The following is a 19,021-nucleotide window of genomic DNA, read 5'->3' as shown; positions in this document are numbered from 1 at the left end:
CTCTTCCTCTAAAAATCCACAAGCAATCCATCAGGAAATTCTAACTCTACATTTAAAATATATTCAGAATCTGACCACTTCTCCCCATCTTCACGACTGTCTCCCTGACCTGAGCTTCTATAACTCACCTGGTTACTGTAACACTGCCTAACAGCTGATAATACCCTCACCCCCATCCTCAGCGTGACACACTGGCCTCCCTGCTGTTCCATGAACACATCACGCACATCCCACCAGCATCTTCTGCTCTGTTCCCCCACATACCTTCCTGTCTAGCAACTCTCTTCCTTCAAGCCTTTGCGTCAATCTCATCTTCTCTATGAGGCCTACCTGATGAACACTGCAACCTGCCCTTTCCCTCCCCTAAGACTGATCTACTTTTTCTTTTCTCCCTATTAATAACTACCCTCTAACACACTCTGTATTTTTTTAAATTATATTCATTACTTAGCGACATTACCTTCCCAACCCTGCCCCACCCCAGCTAGAGTATAAGTTCCATGAGTGTCAGAATCTTTTGTTTTATACAAATCGATGTATTCCAACTACATAGACAACTGCCTGGAACACAGTAGGGATAAAAATAAATAGTTGCTCCATGAACAAATTAAAAACACTGGCTTTGGCACCAACTGGAAAATATGTATGAGGACAGATTTATAAAAAGTAGAGCCAGGGGTAGAAAATGAAATTTCTAACATGCCTATTGAAACCACAAGGCTTACTTTCTCCAATCACAAATTGGGCAGCATTTGCCTTCAGAATAATACAAAAACATTTTTTAATACATATATATATAATATAAAATATAAAAAAGCTCTCCTGTTAGAGAAAATTGATGAAACCAACCAGGTTCATATATACAAAAATATCCTGGGACACCAACTATCTAGGTTTTTTTCTTTCTATAAACTTCTCCATCTGTGTAAGACTGCCCCAGCCTGACTGCCAATTTTATTTTCTTAATCTAAGTTCTATTCTCATTACCCTTCCATTTCTATTTATTATCCTCAGGGAAAGGGAGAGCAGTTAATGCCAGGGCATTCTCACATCTTCCAAAGAAATGGCATAGGTGTTAATCTTGTATTTATGTTTGATGTGGGTAATGATGGCTGTGACTGGAGCTGTAGGTTTATTAATATGCAGGGCTCTCACCTCATTAGTGGCGATGTATGTTTTGAAGTTAAGCTGCAATGTTTGCTGTAATGTCAGATCTGGCCTAACAGACTTTCTCACTGTTCATTTTCTTTGTTTTTACTCAGTCAGTACATGCTATGCTCACAGGGCTCACACGAATGCTTTTTAATAAGGACAATTTTTCCACAGTAGTTAATCTTGGTGGAAGTTTCAAACAGGTTTTTTTTTTTTTCTTTTTTCTTTTCTTTTTTTTTTTTTTTGCGGTACACGGGCCTCTCAATGTCACGGCCTCCCCCATTGCAGAGCACAGGCTCCGGACGTGCAGGCTCAGCGGCCATGGCTCACGGGCGCAGCCGCTCCGCGGCATGTGGGATCTTCCCGGACCGGGGCACGAACGTGTGTCCCCTGCATCGGCAGGCGGACTCTCAACCACTGCGCCACCAAGGAAGCCCTCAAACAGTTTTAATAATTATTTCCTCATGTGATACCACATGTTTATCCTGAAGAAAAGATTTTCATAATTTTTCACCTAGTAATACAAAATATAATAAACTCTCTCCCTGGCTTGATTTGGGAGTGAGGTATTCTTATTAACAGGATAAAGTGGTTAATTCTAATAATAGTTATTATATAATTAAAACATACCTGCATTACTAATATTTGATAGCTTATAAAGCACTTTCACATATATCATCTCAACCAGATCTTAAAAAGAACAAAATAAACAAAAGTAAAACCTGGTTGAATATATCACTTGATGATCCACTATGAATGGCAACTGATACACTTCAATTCCTAAAAAAATTTACAGTTTCCATAATACACAAATAAACTAACCTGTACCAGACTAACAAGCTTCATGGGATGGATGGGTGGTCTGTTGCTGCTTGTTGCTCAGACTTCACTCTGCTCTACAGTCCTCATGGGGTTTGCACTATAGGAAAGACTCGATTTTCAACAGCTCGTCTGGAAGTCATTAACTATATTTTATAAATTCCACTATATATATATATACACACACACAAACACCTATATATACACATGTATACATATATACACATATATATACCTATATATACACACATATATGTACATATATACACACACACACATATATATTTACAGCTACAAATCCAGGACCACTGTACTTCAAGGAAGCCATTTAAATGTGAGAAACAGTTTATCCTCTTTTCTCATTAGATAACTGAATATATATCCATTTCTTAATATTTTAAAATTTGTGTTCATAAGTACAAGACCCTGGTCTTTAGGGGCAGCATTTGGTAGGGAAGAAAATGACAGAGGAGAACACAGGTACTTAGACTGAGACAAAGGAGAAGGAGGCTTAGATCACTCATTAATGCTTCTCTTTCACCATCTTTTCACTCTGTCTTCTCACAGCGCCTGTACCGGGCTCCCCCTCCTGCAGAAGGACCACTGTCTTTGATTTGACAACGTGACACATATTCAGCTAGAACTCCCATCGTCATTCAAGAAAGCAAAAATGAGGATATGTGCTTTTAAGAAGGTACAGCAATAAGCTTACATATCAAAAGTCTATAAACAAGTATATTACCTATTTAATTGCCTTAGCTGAACTTAAAAGCTCTGATCTTTAATTGAACTGATCTAAAAAGCTACAATTTTTAAATCAAGGACAAAATTAAATAGCTTTTTGGTAAATAAAAAGGCATCTTTAATCTTATTTTATGAAATCCAAGTTATTAAATATAGACAAAACATCTAAAATATTAAGTTCACAACTACTCAATCTAGAGTAAATTTCTCATGACAAAGCTTTACAAAATTCTTCAGGGACACCTGGCTTCTTCTACTCTTCAATAAAAACACGTACTTTTAAATCTGGAAGGTACAAGTTTCCACAAATAACAAGGAAACTCAAAAGCTAAACATATATGTTTAATGAGGTATACTACCACAGCATACTATTTCTATAGCTGAGTACCCATAATTACTGGGGAATAACTGTTCATCTGCACTGTAATTCATTAGTCTTTCCATCTAGACAGATGCAGATGCACATTCACTTACTGGTATTTATTTAAAACTGAACATATACACACTATTATATACAAAATAGATAACCAACAAGGACCTACTGTATAGCATAGGGAACTATACTCAATATTTTGTAATAACCTGTAAGGGAAAAGAATCTATATATATGTATAAATGAATCACTTTGCTGTACCTAACACAACATTGTATACCTGAAACTAATACAACATTGTAAATCAATACTTTAACTAAATAAATAAATTAAAAAAACTGAAATCCCTTGAGAGGGTTAGCTGGCCCACTACCACTATCCCCACTCAGCCTCTCGCAGATATTTTCATTCCATAACCAGTGGCATTTTATAGTGGTTACTCTCTGTGGGAACTGGACTGGCCAGCACAGACTAAAAAGAGAAGTACAGGCTTAGGATTCCTTTTTGAAACCTCTATGTCCAAAATCAGTCAAACCACTAAGGCCCTCATACATCACTGATCAAAGAACGCTTCTTAGCCCAAACTGCAACCACAGCTGGGGAGAAGGACCTACCTACCTCTAAGAGGCTCTGGTCAACCACACTTGCCCACAGTGATTATAGAGTGGTTGTACAGGACTCTGACGAACACTTTAGACTTTATTTTTAGATCCAGACATAAATCCATTTGAAATATGTCCATCAAGATGCCATTTTGAATGAAAAATTCAATTATTCCTCCAGATGAAGAGTAAAACTAAAACCAATGATTTTAAAGAAGAAAAACAAAGATGACTGCAGAATAACTGAATAGTATTTTCCTATCTATTATAGTTCTTAGTGCTACTAAGAGTCCTCACAGAAAGTTATGGCTAGTGAGAATTTCTTATAAACCAGAATTATGCTGTGTGCCCAGAGTACAGGATGAGCCTAAGGATCTCTTTAATAATAATATTTGCAGGACTTCCCTGGTGGTCCAGTGGTTAAGAATCCGCCTGCCAATGCAGGGGACATGGGTTCGAGCCCTGGTCCAGGAAGATCCCACATGCTGTGGAGCAACTAAGCCCGTGTGCCGCAACTACTGAGCCTGCGCTCTAGAGCCCACGAGCCACAACTACTGAGCCCAGGTGCCACAACTACTGGAGCCCGCGCGCGTAGAGCCCATACTCTGCAACAAGAGAAGCCACCACAGTGAGAAGCCCGCGCACTGCAACTAGAGAAAGCCCATACACAGCAACAAAGACCCAACGCAGCCAAAAATAAATAAATTAAAAAAAATAACATTTGAATTTCCATGGCAAGGTCCTTTTAATGAAGGCTTTGCTACTGAGCATTGATGACTTCCTTGATTTCCTTTGTCAAATGGATAGCAGATGTCCATAAAAATCAATAAAATGACAAGAATTGACCACTGTGTTAATTCCTATTAAAATGGCTATAACCACTTTATGGGTTGGTGAGTCTGGGGAGGTGGGAGTACACGGAAGCAATATAAGTCATATTATGTTAACAACCATTCTCTCTTAATCCTGGAGGAGAAAATGCTCCATTTTTTCTCACCCACCAGATGTATTCACATGCTTATTTATTCCCAGGAAGAATAATACACACTCAGTTCACTCTCCCTACATCTACATGTGTACCAACTATACACTCTAGAAATAGAGTGGACTGGCTTTAAAGAAAAACTTGGTTTATGATTCCACTTAATCAGCATAAAAACCTTCAAGAACTGAATTGAAAGTTTTGCTTGTCAAAATCTACATACCCTTTTCAAAAGAGGAAGGAAGATTTAAGCACAAATTTGGAATCACTAGGATATTAAAACCACCACAACAAAAAATAACCCTTAGTGACAGATGTGATACTACAATTGAAGACATCAGTTGTTTTCTCTCTCTCATACCTTATACCTTAAAAAAAAAAACACAAAACTTTCCTTTCATCACATCTGTGTATGTTGTTGCATTCTCCAAATGTGCATAAAGCTAGGCTGAGCAGACGTGTAAAATTAAACAGTAGTTAGTAACATTAGGCCAACTTCCAAATGAATTCAGACATTTGGGGAATATTAAAAAATGCAAAGGGAGGTTCCTTTTGCAACATTCAACAGTTATCCGATTATTCTTCTCATGTGTTCTGTTAATAGACTAGGAGACTAATTGCTGATGCACTTACCAATCCCTTATTTAAAGTTTCACTTTCAAGGTATGTAAAGCAATCTCTTAAGCAACAATGCATGAGGATATTTGAAATGTTAATAAAAGGAAGGGATGCAATTATATAGAAAGGGAAGGTTTTGCAATTAACTAGAGTTAAGAAAAATAAGATCCTGTCATTTCCAAATACTATGAAAAACACCGTTTTACACATGTTTGGTAAACATTATTCACAAAAATACAATACCAAGTTTATAATCTAAATCAGAGTAGTTAAGGAAGAAAAAATTTTTTAAGTAACATTTATAAAGCAGCCATCTTACTGACTACCAAATATATCGCCTGGCTTAAATATTAGATCATTTATTCACTTTAAAAATCAAGGTATAGGGAGAGCTCCCCACCTTACCCCAAATTAAGTCAGAGCTTGTAAGCCAGTACATACCTCTATGTAAAATCTTTAAACTCCACAAATAAGTAAGGCCTTTAACGACCTAAATTGAGAAAGAGAAAACAGGACAATGATGGTTTTTATAAGGAACTTTCCACATTTAAACACATAATCGTATCAGCCGTAATTTCTTCCTTCCGAAGTCTGTTAACCAACACGCATTTATTGAACACCTTCCGTTTCTGTGTCAGGCGCTGTGGGGACACCGAATGTATAAGCTACAGGTTCCTTCCTTTAATGAGCTCACAGTGTTCTGAAGATAAGGTACGATGAATGAAAGAAATGGATATGTGTGCACATAATATGACCTGGAAGTCCACTGACGAAGTTCTCAGTGGTGGTGTGGGCAGAAAGGAGAGGGACAGGAAAAAGGAACAAAGATTTTCACTTATTCTCTACACTTCTGTACATGAAAAGAAAAATTTTTAAAGTCATGACATTTATGACCAAGGAGAGACATTTTTAAAAAACTTAACTAATGAGGGCAATGGGTGGACTAAAGGCTGCTTCCCCTGACAGCAGTCAGGAAGGCTTTACCAAAGTGCCAGGCCCTGAGTAACAGATTCAACTGATGTGAAGAAAAGTGAAAAAAGCATTCAAGCCAAGGTAAAAATATATGATCAGAGTGTTGGGGCAGTGCATTCTTCAAAAATATCGAGGAAGACAAACACTGAGACACTGTTCTAGATTAACAGAGACTAAACAGACATGACAACTAAATGCAACGTATAATCCAAGACTGGATGCTGGACTAGAAAATTTTTTTCTTTTGGTCTATAAAGAGTATTATTGGACAACTGGCAAAATCTGAATAAGGACTGTTGATTAGATAATAATGATGTATCAATGCTAATTTTCTAATTTTGATCCATATACAGTGATGATGTAAGAGAATGTCCTTGTTCTTAGGAAATACACACCTGGAGTAATTAGGAGTAAAGGGTCATGATATTTGCAAATAATTCTCAAATGCTTCAGGAAAAAAATCTGTACATATATATTTAATCAAATGTGGTTAATTGTTAACAATTGGGAAATCTGGGTGAAGCATCTTTGGGAATTCTTAGTATTACTCTCACCAGTTTTCTGGAAGGTTAAAATAATTTCAAAATAAAAAGTTTCCCCCCAAATATTTTAAATGATTTTAGGGTAGGAAACAACAAAGTATATCAAGAGGATGATCCTCACAAGCCAGTCTGACTGATGCAAGTATGTGTGGAATCATGTAGACAATACTGAACGGGCAAGTAAAAGAAATAAAATGAGAAAACACAAACATCTGAGTTAGAGTTTAGATTTTTTTAATTTAACAGACTGAGTTAAGAGTAATTAGTCGAATAAGGTACTGAAGAGAAGATGTTTCCAAGACCCTAAGTACGTGGGTTATAAGTGCTACCTTCTGTGTGGGAAAGTTAATCATCAAAAGCTTTAAAAATTTTTATATAGAAATAGCTGTAAAAGGAGATGCATATGTCTTTATTCACACCCACTGACCCTGTAATGCACACGAGTGTGAACTTACCAATTTCAAGGTTGACTATTCATAATTAGGTATCAGATACAATGAACACACCACTATTATTAAAAATTTACTGGGGGGCTTCCCTGGTGGCGCAGTGGTTGAGAGTCCGCCTGCCGATGCAGGAGACACGGGTTCGTGACCCGGTCCGGGAGGATCCCACGTGCCGCGGAGTGGCTGGGCCCGTGGGCCATGGCCGCTGGGCCCGCATGTCTGGAGCCTGTGCTCCGCAACGAGAGAGGCCACAACAGTGAGAGGCCCGCGTACCACAGGGAAAAAAAAAAAATTTACTGTAAGAATTTTAAAGTACCCATCATTATAGAAATTTTTAGGTGAGTCAGGAATATAAGAAAAAGAAAAACTACCATTATGAGAAGTAACCGAGTAATTTACATACCTTGAGAAAGATGAAAAGAGGGTTGGAGCTAAATATGCAAGGATTTTAGTTGATCAAAAAAGACCAAGGGCAATAATAAAAATAGAAATGCCAAGGGAAAAACCCGATTTCCAAATACTAAAGGTCTAGAAGAAGATAAAATCTATACCAACTAATGCTGAGCAGAAGTTAACGTATTTTAATTGTTCTCACTGAGTGGAATGTACTCCTGAAAAATTTGCTAACGCATTATAATCAATTCTGTGATACATTTTTCTATTTTAAGAGAACGGAATACATATCTATAGCAAATGATTTCTTCCAGAATTCAGACTAAGTGGCATTACAATAAAACACATGTACTCTGAACAGTAAGATAGTAAAAAAAGAAAATATGAAAATAGGAATAACACAGAAGGAAGAAACAGGACAAAAATATTCCCTTAAATGCTTATAAAAATAACATCAATAATAAAAACAATTTTTTCTTTGAGTAGTAGGACAACATCATCTTATTTAGCTGGAAGTAATCACCCTCTGAGCTCTGGAAATAGGGTTAAAGTTCTCAACTTATAAGTTGCATATTTTAAAGCTCTCCCATTAAAGATAACTCACCACTGAAAATTAGTCCCACAGAAAATGAATAATCAGAAAACACACAGGGGAAGGCAATCCACCATATTCAGATTATCAGGCAGAGAAAAAGTAAAACAAATACTGATTTTATGATACTTGCTAAATTTATAAGTTTTGTTGGACATTCAAAAAGAAAATATTATTCTTCCAACTTTATCAAAATAGACTACATTTTCCTTTAGAAGAAGAATAAATGCATGGGGAGCTAGAAATCTGTCCCTTGAAAATCTAGAGGGTATTATTGGTATTCAGTAAACTAGGTTTCACAACGACTTGACAAAGCCTTGACACTAAAAGTACTTATATCTGCTGTCAGTCACTCACTCCTTGACATGTCAAGTGCACAGCCTTTCAGGGACAACTTCAATCAACATTAGCACTCAAAATACAGTACACAGTGTCACTGCTTCAGAAATGAGAGGAAAAATAAAATGTGTTAGATGGCAGGGAAAGGGAGAAAGGCATTCCTCTTTATAGGAGACCAGATTCCAGTGGAAAGTAATAAAAATCACTGAGCAAGGTGTAAGGCTGAAATCAACCAGTTTATATGGATTTCTTTTTCTGGGAAAATATTCTCTTGCCATACATCCATCAAGAGAAAATTTGAACAACATATCATAAAGGCTGACAGGGGTCTATCCTGTAATGAATGTTGGATTTGTGGACCTGTATAGCATGCCAGACTATTAGAACCTGGAAAATAAAGTTACTTGGGGGAGGAAGAGATGCCTAGATGTGGTTCTAAGACATGAAAAGAATCTGAAGCAGTTGTATGTGTTATGCCAGTATTCTCTCATTCATACTTCTCTTTTTTACTTTTAAACCTCATTCTCCCTTTCATTTCTTCCTCTTCTTTTTTCTCATTTTCTTAGGAAACCAGATTGAAAGAGCATGGGGCCTGGAGTCAAACTGCCCTGGGTTCTAATTATTACTGACTAGCTACATGATATCTCTAGGCAAGCTGTTTAACTTTTCTACATCTCATCTTGCACTTGTATAAAATATGTACAATCATCTATAGAGTTACTGTGAAGGGTAAATGACATAATATTTGTACATAAAACATTTATCGATGATTTTCATAAAGAAGTACTCAATATACACCTATTTCCCTCCTCTCTCCTGATTCTGTTCCTTCTGACTTGGCAAAAGAACCCATGTGCTTCCTTGGTCTCCCTGAGGGAACTCAAGGGAATGATGTTGATGCTGTCTTCAGAACACTAGAGGAGTGACGGTCAAGGATACTGGGAACCCAATCAGGCTGTGAGAACATTTACTTTACAAATCATGTCCTACAAACCATCAATTTGCTAGTCTTATTTTGATTGGTAGAACCCTTCCACTGGTGTTTGTTAGCTGCAAGAAAAGGAGTAACCAACTTTGTAGTCTACTAAAATTTCATTAAAAAAACACACTTTGGAAGTATTATACAAGCTTAGGCCCTAGCAGAGTTTATAAAAAGTGGCAGATGAAGAGTAAAATTATCAAAAGCATTTTTTTTTTTTTACTCCGGCCACAGGCAATTTTCATTACTATGACCTGATACGCCATAAAAGCTGGTGAAATTGGACACATTTTAGAAAAAAAAAACAAAAACAGCCTCATGTTTTAAAAGTAAGGGTTAAATACAAATAATGCTTTGGCTAGCACTTATTTCAAATGCCTTTCACTAAAATCACTGTCATATTTTCAGTTAGGTAAGCCCTGCACTGGATTTTTTTTTTTTTTTTTTTTTTTTGCTGACTCCATTCACTTCACAGGCTTCCCACTCCAGTAGAACTGAAAAGACCGATGGCCTTGTGTGGCTGCCCTACACAAGAGGGCGGCAAGATTTATGAAATCCAGGAAGAACAAGCTTCTCTACTGAAGAAGGCAGATTCCTATTTTAGCCAAGTTTGATAGATAACTGCGTATAGAACTCATATACTTTTTGCTTTTTCAATTGGTATTCCTCCTTTTTTGCCCTTTAATATACATGTTTTTAAACTTTAGAGCTAAGAAATGCCAAAAGCCACAAAGCATTCATTCCCCCCTGAGATTAAAAGAGGAAATGAAACATTTTTATTTTCATCTAAAATAGTGCTTTAAGTAGTCAAATTTCATACTCATCTACCTAAACATGTAGATTAGAAGCTACTTAGCAGCAATAGCATCAGGAAAGAAAGTTCTCATCACCCTGGGCAGTTCTCACTAATAATTAGAAAGAAAAAAGGAAAGCTGTGAATTACAATGAACTAAGACTAAATAAGTGTCCAAGTTGGATTAAAGGATCTGTGTTGTCAGTTTGATGTATAATGAATGTGAAAATCAGCCATTTAATTAAATGGTACATGGTATAACCACTTTGTTCTGCACTAAACTGCTTAAGTTATCAGAGCGCCTTTAGTTTAGCAACTGTTTACTATTACACCACCCACGACTTCTCTTAGACACTGTTTAGTCTATGTTATTCCGAATTTGAAATCTGGAGTTTATATAGTAATGTTAATTTAGTTGATATAGTTCATCGGTTTAAATTGGTGAATATAGAAAAGAGGAAATCACAAAGGTATAAATTCTAGATATACGTGGTGAAAAAATTAAAAACCAAGTACATAAAAAGTCTGCAAAAATCTTTAAGACTAAAGTACTATTTTCTTATAGATGGTTTTATTTTAATAATTCAGGCTTTAAAAGTATTTTCTAATCATATGCCTATAACTACAAAATGTCCCTAAAACAGCTTTCTTTCCAAAGAACGTGGAAATTTTACTGGTTAACAAGAGTAGAAAGGTCCCTGCAAATACATGAAACGAGAACAGGTCAGAATATGCAGGAAATTCCCTGGCAGTCCAGTGGTTAGGACCTGACCCTTTCACTGACAGGGTCCAGGTTCGATCCCTGGTCAGGGAACTAAGATCCTGCAAGCCACACGGCGTGGCCAAAAAAAAAGAATATCCATAAGCCTGAAAACTGTCATGTGTCTATGTTATTATTGTAGGTTGGTCTATGAAAAGAAGAAAGGACAAAAATGATGAGAGTTAAGAAGGCCCTGGCAGTCAGCATGGATTGAAGAAAAAGAAAAAAAAAAAAATCCTGAGGATATAAAGAGAATAATGTTTGACTATAGAGATTAAATCACCCAAATTTCATAGAGTTGAAGCCATATACTCACCGCCACTGCAATTCTTCCAAGGACATGCTCTGGAATTTTTCTATATACATCCAAAGATCCCCCTGTAGAAACAAACATGTTGTGTTACAACAAATGAAACTACTAGAAAAGTGCACTGGGCGCCTCCTCCTCTGTGGATCCATTGTGAGACTTCTTTTTCTCTACTGACATCATGCATTGGATGTCTAGGGTAAAATTAGCTTTTTAGTCCAGTTTTATCAATATTTATGACATAATCATACTTCCAGATGAAGCATAACTAGATACTTTCATTTTATTCTCAAGTGTATAATCATACACATGTAAAAACTGAAGGAAAGTAGTGAAGGACAGGCTAAGAATCTGTACTTTATGTAAACTTAGATACATACGCAAAACTAAAGGTCAATAGGACAATCATATCTAGGCATCTAGCTTGTGTTAACAGTTTTCTCAAAGGTAAACCAGGACCCTATCTTAGAATTTTCATATTAACCAAACAAAAGCTGGTACGTATAAAATTCAAAATACACATAAAAACTAATGAAGTAAAATAGTTATGTTAACATCTATCTAAATGAATGTTACCCTTCAAATTAGGTACCATGACAAGCAATCAACATATTCCAAAGATACTATCTTAGAACAAAATGGTTTTTTTCTTTTTTGGAGATTCTCTTTGATATAATTTTGAAAACCACTTTATGAGGTTAAAAAAAACCTCCTTATGTCGTAACATTTTTTCACTAAAATGGTATTCACTAACATCCTTCACCTTTACCAAATTCAGCTTTTGGTGGTTTCCAAAAAACAAAATCAATAGATTGTGAACATGATAAAGGCAGGGGTCATGTTGTTTGATTTTAATTTTCATCAACCTAGAAATCAGCACAACTAACAGAGAGTACATATTCAATAAATATCTGTCAGATGAATAAGTAAATAAATGTAAATCACCATGAATTTTACCAGCTAGGTTAAGTTGCTCTGAAAACAGTTTCAAAAGAAGGGACTGCAAACCATCTGCAGCAACAATAACATCATTAAAATAATGGCATAACTTTCCCAGGAAACTATTTCAAAGGAATCAGTATTCATTTGGAAGTATAAATTTGAGTATGCTTGTTAAATTTTTAATCTTATACAAGTAGTACAAGAATTTCAGGAAGATATGCAAAGAATCACTACTTTACTCATATTAATGATATGATTATATGAGAACTATTTTAACCACATGTAATAACCTTTCTTTGAGTCAAGGTGAGGTGCACAGTCTTTCAGTTCCATAAAGGAATTATCCAATATATTTGAGAAACAATTTTTGTTTCTATCAGAGGCTAAAAATTCATATTTAACAATTTTACCACTGGATGCTTTATAAGTATGCCTCGTAAGATGTTAACATGGAGCATATTATCCTTTTCAAATGCAGTTAAGTCTATTTTGCAAATATAAATATTTTTATGTCAAGTTTTCCTAAAGCTGAACAGAGAAAAAATTATTTTTCCCTGTAAAAAATATTACATCAATATATATTCCATATATATAAAGATACTGGCTTTGTATTTATCTTGTTTAAAGCAGGAAAATGATCACTTCTTTCATTAACTTTGGCTTGTAGTTTCCAGATTCTGAAAAGAAGCTAGAAAACCACAGTGTTAGTAAACCTTATGCTTTGGTTCTGGGTGCTACCCGGAAGAGAATGAAAAAAAGACACTTCTGCAATGAGGTGAGCCATCTTTATTTACTAAAATGGCATTTTTATTATAGATGCAAGAAAAGTGAAAACACGGTAGAAAAAACATTTCATGTTCTCATCGATCTTTCAGATGAATTGGCAGTTGCAAGGATGAACAGTCTCAAGAAGATCAAGCTTTACATGTTGGTATTTGGAATCCTCATTAATGGAGTTTAGTGGGCCAGTCCCTTATGAAGTGAACAGCTTGAGTGGCTCAAAACCAGGAGGTGCAAATCTATTCACATACACTACTAAGAGGTGTTAAGAGAAGATTTATTTTTACATAGGATATAAATCAGGGCTTAATTAGCTAAACGGATAGTAGTCAACGAGCTAAATCAAAAAACCAAAGATTACATTACCTCCATTTTTAGTGGAACAAGCCAAAAAAGAATCCCATTTTGAGGTAATTCACTGATTTTTCTAAATATCTACTTAATCTCAGTTATATCCCACTCTCCTTAGCTATCCATATGGGTAAATCTTTACATAGCTGGCTTTGTGTCATCACAGATTCATCCTGTCCTTGACATAATCATTAGAGAGAGATACTGTCAGAGGCAAAAAAAAATTGTGGCAGATCCACTTAGAATCAATAGTTCCTACTAAGCCGGATGAGTTCTCATGCAATTAAAATAACTCTTACCAGCCTAAAAATGGCAGAAGGTTTTCAGTTGAATTTTTACTGAGTTTTACTATCATTTCTATCCTATAGGCCTAGGCAATCTTTAGACTCATCAAATCATCAAACATTAGTGCTGGAGGGACCTTAAAGATCAGCCCAATGACTTTATTTGACAGAGGAGGGAAACTGAGTCCAGAGAGGTAGGTGTTCTAGTCACAGCCATGAGTCCGTTGATGCCAGAACTCAGAAAAGATCTGAACCTTTGAACTGCAAAGATCTAAAAGGTTTCTCCATAACATCACATAGCTTGAGAATCACATGTGAACTTTCTAGTCTCACTGCAATGTGATATTACTATATGACACATACTCAGAGAGACAGTTTAATCTTTGCTGAGGCATTGGTATTCAAGGCATATAGATACTCGTTTATCTGTTGAATGGTTGCTTTGAACCTTCTCCTCATGATTCCAAGGTCACTGGTTTACTCTCTGTGACCTGTCACTTCCTCAGGTTCCCTGGCCTCAGATCATCCCTAGCCAGTCATTTCCTTGCATGCCACTATCCACCACGGGAACCGGGAGGAAGAGTGCTAACAGAGTAGCAAAAAATCCATGTCAACTGCCAAGCAACTACACACTTCTGTTGATGAACTGGGGCTATCATCTTCATGAAATTAAGCCAAAAGAACTCATGGGGGGGCTTCCCTGGTGGCACAGTGGTTGAGAGTCCGCCTGCCGATGCAGGGGACACGGGTTCATGCCCCGGTCCGGGAAGATCCCACATGCCGCAGAGCGGCTGGGCCCGTGAGCCATGGCCGCTGAGCCTGCGCGTCCGGAGCCTGTGCTCCACAACAGTGAGAAGCCCGCGTACCGCAAAAAAAAAAAAAAAAAGAACTCATGGGGTAAGGTCTGTGTTTATCCTAATACAGGGCTACAACACAAAGTAGTGTCTTGCATGTGGGATAAACAGATAAGTAGTAAATGAACAAGTAACATTAGTTTCATATTCATCCCAACATTTTCCTTAAAATGATCATGATTATTATTAATACTAACAAAATTGAAATCTGGAGCCACTAGCAAAAATTTCAGAAACTCTCTTAGTCTCTTCCAGTTGAAAAAAATAAAGAGCCGTTTCTTTCTTTGCAACATGGGTTTTGGGGGAAACAACTTATTCCCATGATGGTAATCCAAATACATGTACACAGATTCTGAGATGCTATATTGGGTATTTCTGAGTGAATTTAATTTTGACTTAATGAGAAGGCCTATCAAATCACTCCCCTACTTGAAACCTTCCAATACATCCTAACAAATTCAGACTGAAACATAAATTCCTCACCATGACCTACAAGGCCTACACAATCTAGCTTCTGCCTATTTCTCTGGCCTCCTGTCTGGCCCCAGGTCCTCTCATCACTACTCTCAAGTCACCATGGCCTTCTTGTGGGGCCTGATTACACCAAGCTTGCTTCCCACCTTAGAGCATTTATACTTGATCCTCTGGCCTTGAAGATCTTCCCCATGACCTTCCCTGAGCTGGCTCACTGACATTAAAGTCTCTGCTAAAATGCCACTCCCACAAAGAAGCCATCCCTTGGACCTAGAGACTGTCATACAGAGTGAAGTAAGTCAGAAAGAGAAAAACAAATATCGCATATTAACACGCATATGTGGAATCTAGAAAAACGGTACAGATGAACTAGTCTGCAAGGCAGAAATAGAGACACAGATGAAGAGAACAAAGATATGGACACCAAGGGGGGAAAGTGGGGGGGGGGTGAGGGTGGCGGTGGTGGGATGAACTGGGAGATTGGGAATGACATATATACACTAATATGTATAAAATAGGTAACTAATAAGAACCTGCTGTATAAAAAATAAATAAATAAAATTTTTTTAGTTAAAAAAAAAAAAGAAGCCATCCCTGACCGTCCTGTATAGCAGCAGTCCCCAAACTTTTTGGCACCAGGGACCGGTTTTGTGGAAGACAATTTTTCCACGGACGGTGGGGTGTGGGGATGGTTCAGGCAGTAATGTGAGCAATGGGGAGCGGCAGATGAAGCTTTGCTTGCTCGTCGCCTGCTGCTCACCTCCTGCTGTGAGGCCCGGTTCCTGACAGGCTGCAGACCAGCACTGGTCAATAGCCCAGAGGTTGGGGACCCCTGCAATATAGCACCTCCTCTCCTTATTAGTCATCATCTACCCTGCTTTAGGTTCTAACTAGACTTATCCCTCTCTGAGAGTGTACTGTATGTTTCTTGTCTCCCCTTCTAGAATTTAAGCCCCATACCAACAGGGATTAAGTCTTGTTCACTGTTGTCCCCCAAGTTTAGAACAGTGTCTGAAAGAAAGTGCTCAATTACTACTTGGAAATAAACAACTAATATAAGATTAAAATAAATAATGGGAATTTACACTAACAGAACAGAACTAGGGTTGAGACAAAGCTGTCAAGAAGTTTAATTGAGATAGGAAGGGGAGAGAAGGAATGATAGAGGATGGCACATAGTTTTTGGTCCATGTATTTTTGAGGAATATTTTGTTTATTACAGAGAGAATGAAGGTCCAAAAGAGAGAGGGTGGTTAATGGAGAAACTCCACCAAGGGGATGCACACGTAAAGGGACTGACCTTAAACAGCTTTTCATGTGAGAGGTGGATCAGGTGTGTGCAGTTGTTGCTAAGCTATAGGTGGAAAAGCAAGGAATTATGAGAGCTCATACCTGATAGTCTATGTTGTCTCTAAATGAGAAAGAGATAGGTAAAATCTGGGGGAGGGTAATAAAGTTTTACAGGAGCTGATGTGGGAAATAGCAGAGAAGATGGGAATGGCAGAACAAAACTTAAGAAGTAGGAAATTTTAGTGTTCAGGGACCAGTTAGGGTGGAGTGAAGGGAAGCTGCCAACAGCAGTAGGAGAAGGGCTTCAGGCAGCTCAAGTCAAGAGAGTGAGGAGTCTCAAAAAAAGAGGTTAAACATAGGTTATAAAGTGAATATTTTAAGATAAGGACTTAAAGTATTAAAATGTAACTAAAAGGTGACATCACTAAAAACAGCAGGGTAAGGTCCTCTGAAAATTCTCTCCTCCACAAAAGCAATGAAAAAACATACAAAAATTGTCAGAATCAACTTGTTCACAACTCTTGAAATTAGCCAAAGGATTGTAGCAACCCCAAAATTGTTTATTCAGGACAACGCTTGAATCTTGGTAAGAACAGCAAGTTTTGTGGCATTTTAACTTGCCCTATTCCCACTGCCTGATCTCCAGCTTCAGTGCAGCCTTGAAAACCAGCAGCCTGCCATCACAGTAAACTCCAGCAGCCTGATAGCCACTGCACAGGCAGAACTGATTTGGTGCTCCTTCATATCCACATTCTCATAAAAGTTTCACTTCTGACCTGCTTGGGGGTTCCCTGGAAGACCCCACTTGCAATGCTGTCTTTACTTACACCTTATACAAAAAACCTTTTCCTTAGGGGCATTTATTGAAAACAATTAGAAGCAATCAATTAACTCTGTAACTTATTGAGGTGGCGGATAACAGTTTAGGTAAACAATAGGCTAACCAAAAGTCTTAAAAGGAAAAGCTGGGGAATGAGAAGTCAATAGAGGCTTTGAGGGACTTCCCTGGTGGTGCAGTGGTTAAGAGTCTGCCTGCCAATGCAGGGGACACGGGTTCGAGCCCTGGTCTGGGAAGATCCCACATGCCGTGGAGCAACTAAGCCTATGCGCCACGGCGACTGAGCCTGCTCTCTAGAACTGCAAGCCACAACTACAGAGCTTCAGTGCCACAACTCCTGAAGCCCACACGCCTAGAGCCCGTGCTTCAACAGAAGCTACCGCAAGGAGAAGCTGTGCACTGCAACAAAGAGTAGTCCCCGCTCGCCACAACTAGAGAAAGCCAGTGCGCGGTAATGAAGACCCAACACAGCCAAAAATAAATAAATAAATAAATAGATTTATTGGAAAAAGAGAAAATGGAGGCTTTGAAAAGCTGCAACATATTCTTGGGAATCTAGGATATATGCATGCACAAGGCCATGTGCATGCTCAGGAGGGCCTGGAGGAGGCTTTCAGCAGTCACCTTGGGCTGAACATGAGGCTCAGCACAAGCAGGAAGCAAAGACTAAGGCACAGTTATCAACTGGTGGGAGAGTACTAGACTTATCCCTCTCTGAGAGTGGGAGAGTACTGAAGGTGTGCCCCAACACACTCAGAACCCTTCAGCAAAGACTGGGAGACTTATTAGCCCCAGGCATTTAAGGAAATCTCTGCCTAATCATTAGCTGACCAGTAAGCTAACTGAAAGAGGCTTCAGTGGCTACACACTGGAGACAGAAACACTACAGAATAGTTTAGAAGTCACTAAACAAACATATCCAACAAAAACAAACCCTGGGGATGAGGGAGAATCTGATTTCTAGAGTTAACGTATTACATAATTTAAAATGTCCAGTTTTCAACAATAAAAAATGAGACATGTAAAGAAACAAAAAGGTATGACCCATACACAGGAACAAAAGCAATCAACAGAAACTGTCCCTAAAAAAGCTCAGATGTTGGACTTACTGGAAAAAATCTTTAATCAGCTATGTTAATATACATCCATATAACTAAAGGAAACTGTCTGTAAGGAACTGAAGTATGAGGATGATGTCTTCCCAAATACAGGCTATCAATAAAGAGGCAAATTACACACCCTCCCAAACATACACATATACATACACACATATATACAAATCCCTCTCTCACTATCTCTCTCTCTCTCTGTGTGTGTGTGTGTGTATATATATATATATATACACACACACACACACACACACACACACACAGAGATATAAAATAAAGTTTGGAGCAAAGTTTTTGTACGCTACTGAAAGGAAGTTGATATTAATCTGAAATAAGTTGTTGATATTAATCTGAATAAGTTAAGATGATAACTGTAATCTCTAGGGAAACCAAACATACACCTTAAAAATATAGTAAAAGAAACCACAAGATAATTTAAACAGTACATTAGAAAATATCTATTTAATATAAAAGAAAGCAGTAATGAACAAACAAGAACATAAAAGAAGACTTAAAGAAAACAAATAGTAAAATGGCAGATATAAATTCTAGCTTGTCATTAATTACATTAAATGTAAATGAATTAAACACTCTAACTGAATGAAAGATTGACAGACTGGATAAAAAAATTATCCAACTCTATGCTGCCCATAGGTGATGCACTTTAGATTCAAAGACCCAAATAG

At 37.5% G+C, this 19,021-nt stretch overlaps 1 protein-coding gene across 3 annotated transcripts in view; it reads right to left on the bottom strand.

Annotated features, from left to right (window-relative positions):
* The window catches only part of MAP2K5 (mitogen-activated protein kinase kinase 5), a 266,164-nt gene that overhangs the window by 149,309 nt on the left and 97,834 nt on the right, over positions 1–19,021 (bottom strand). For all 3 annotated transcript variants that reach the window (XM_067751737.1, XM_067751743.1, XM_067751752.1), the window contains exons 12-13: positions 11,423–11,484; positions 5,732–5,780 (exon numbers count right to left, since the gene is read on the bottom strand). In XM_067751737.1, the coding sequence (XP_067607838.1) occupies positions 5,732–5,780; positions 11,423–11,484 (111 nt within the window). The remainder of the gene's footprint in view (positions 1–5,731; positions 5,781–11,422; positions 11,485–19,021) is intronic.

The sequence above is a fragment of the Pseudorca crassidens genome, chromosome 1, assembly GCF_039906515.1.
Source record: "Pseudorca crassidens isolate mPseCra1 chromosome 1, mPseCra1.hap1, whole genome shotgun sequence".
Classification (NCBI taxonomy): domain Eukaryota; kingdom Metazoa; phylum Chordata; class Mammalia; order Artiodactyla; family Delphinidae; genus Pseudorca; species Pseudorca crassidens.
This window is presented reverse-complemented; position numbering and strand designations above follow the sequence as displayed.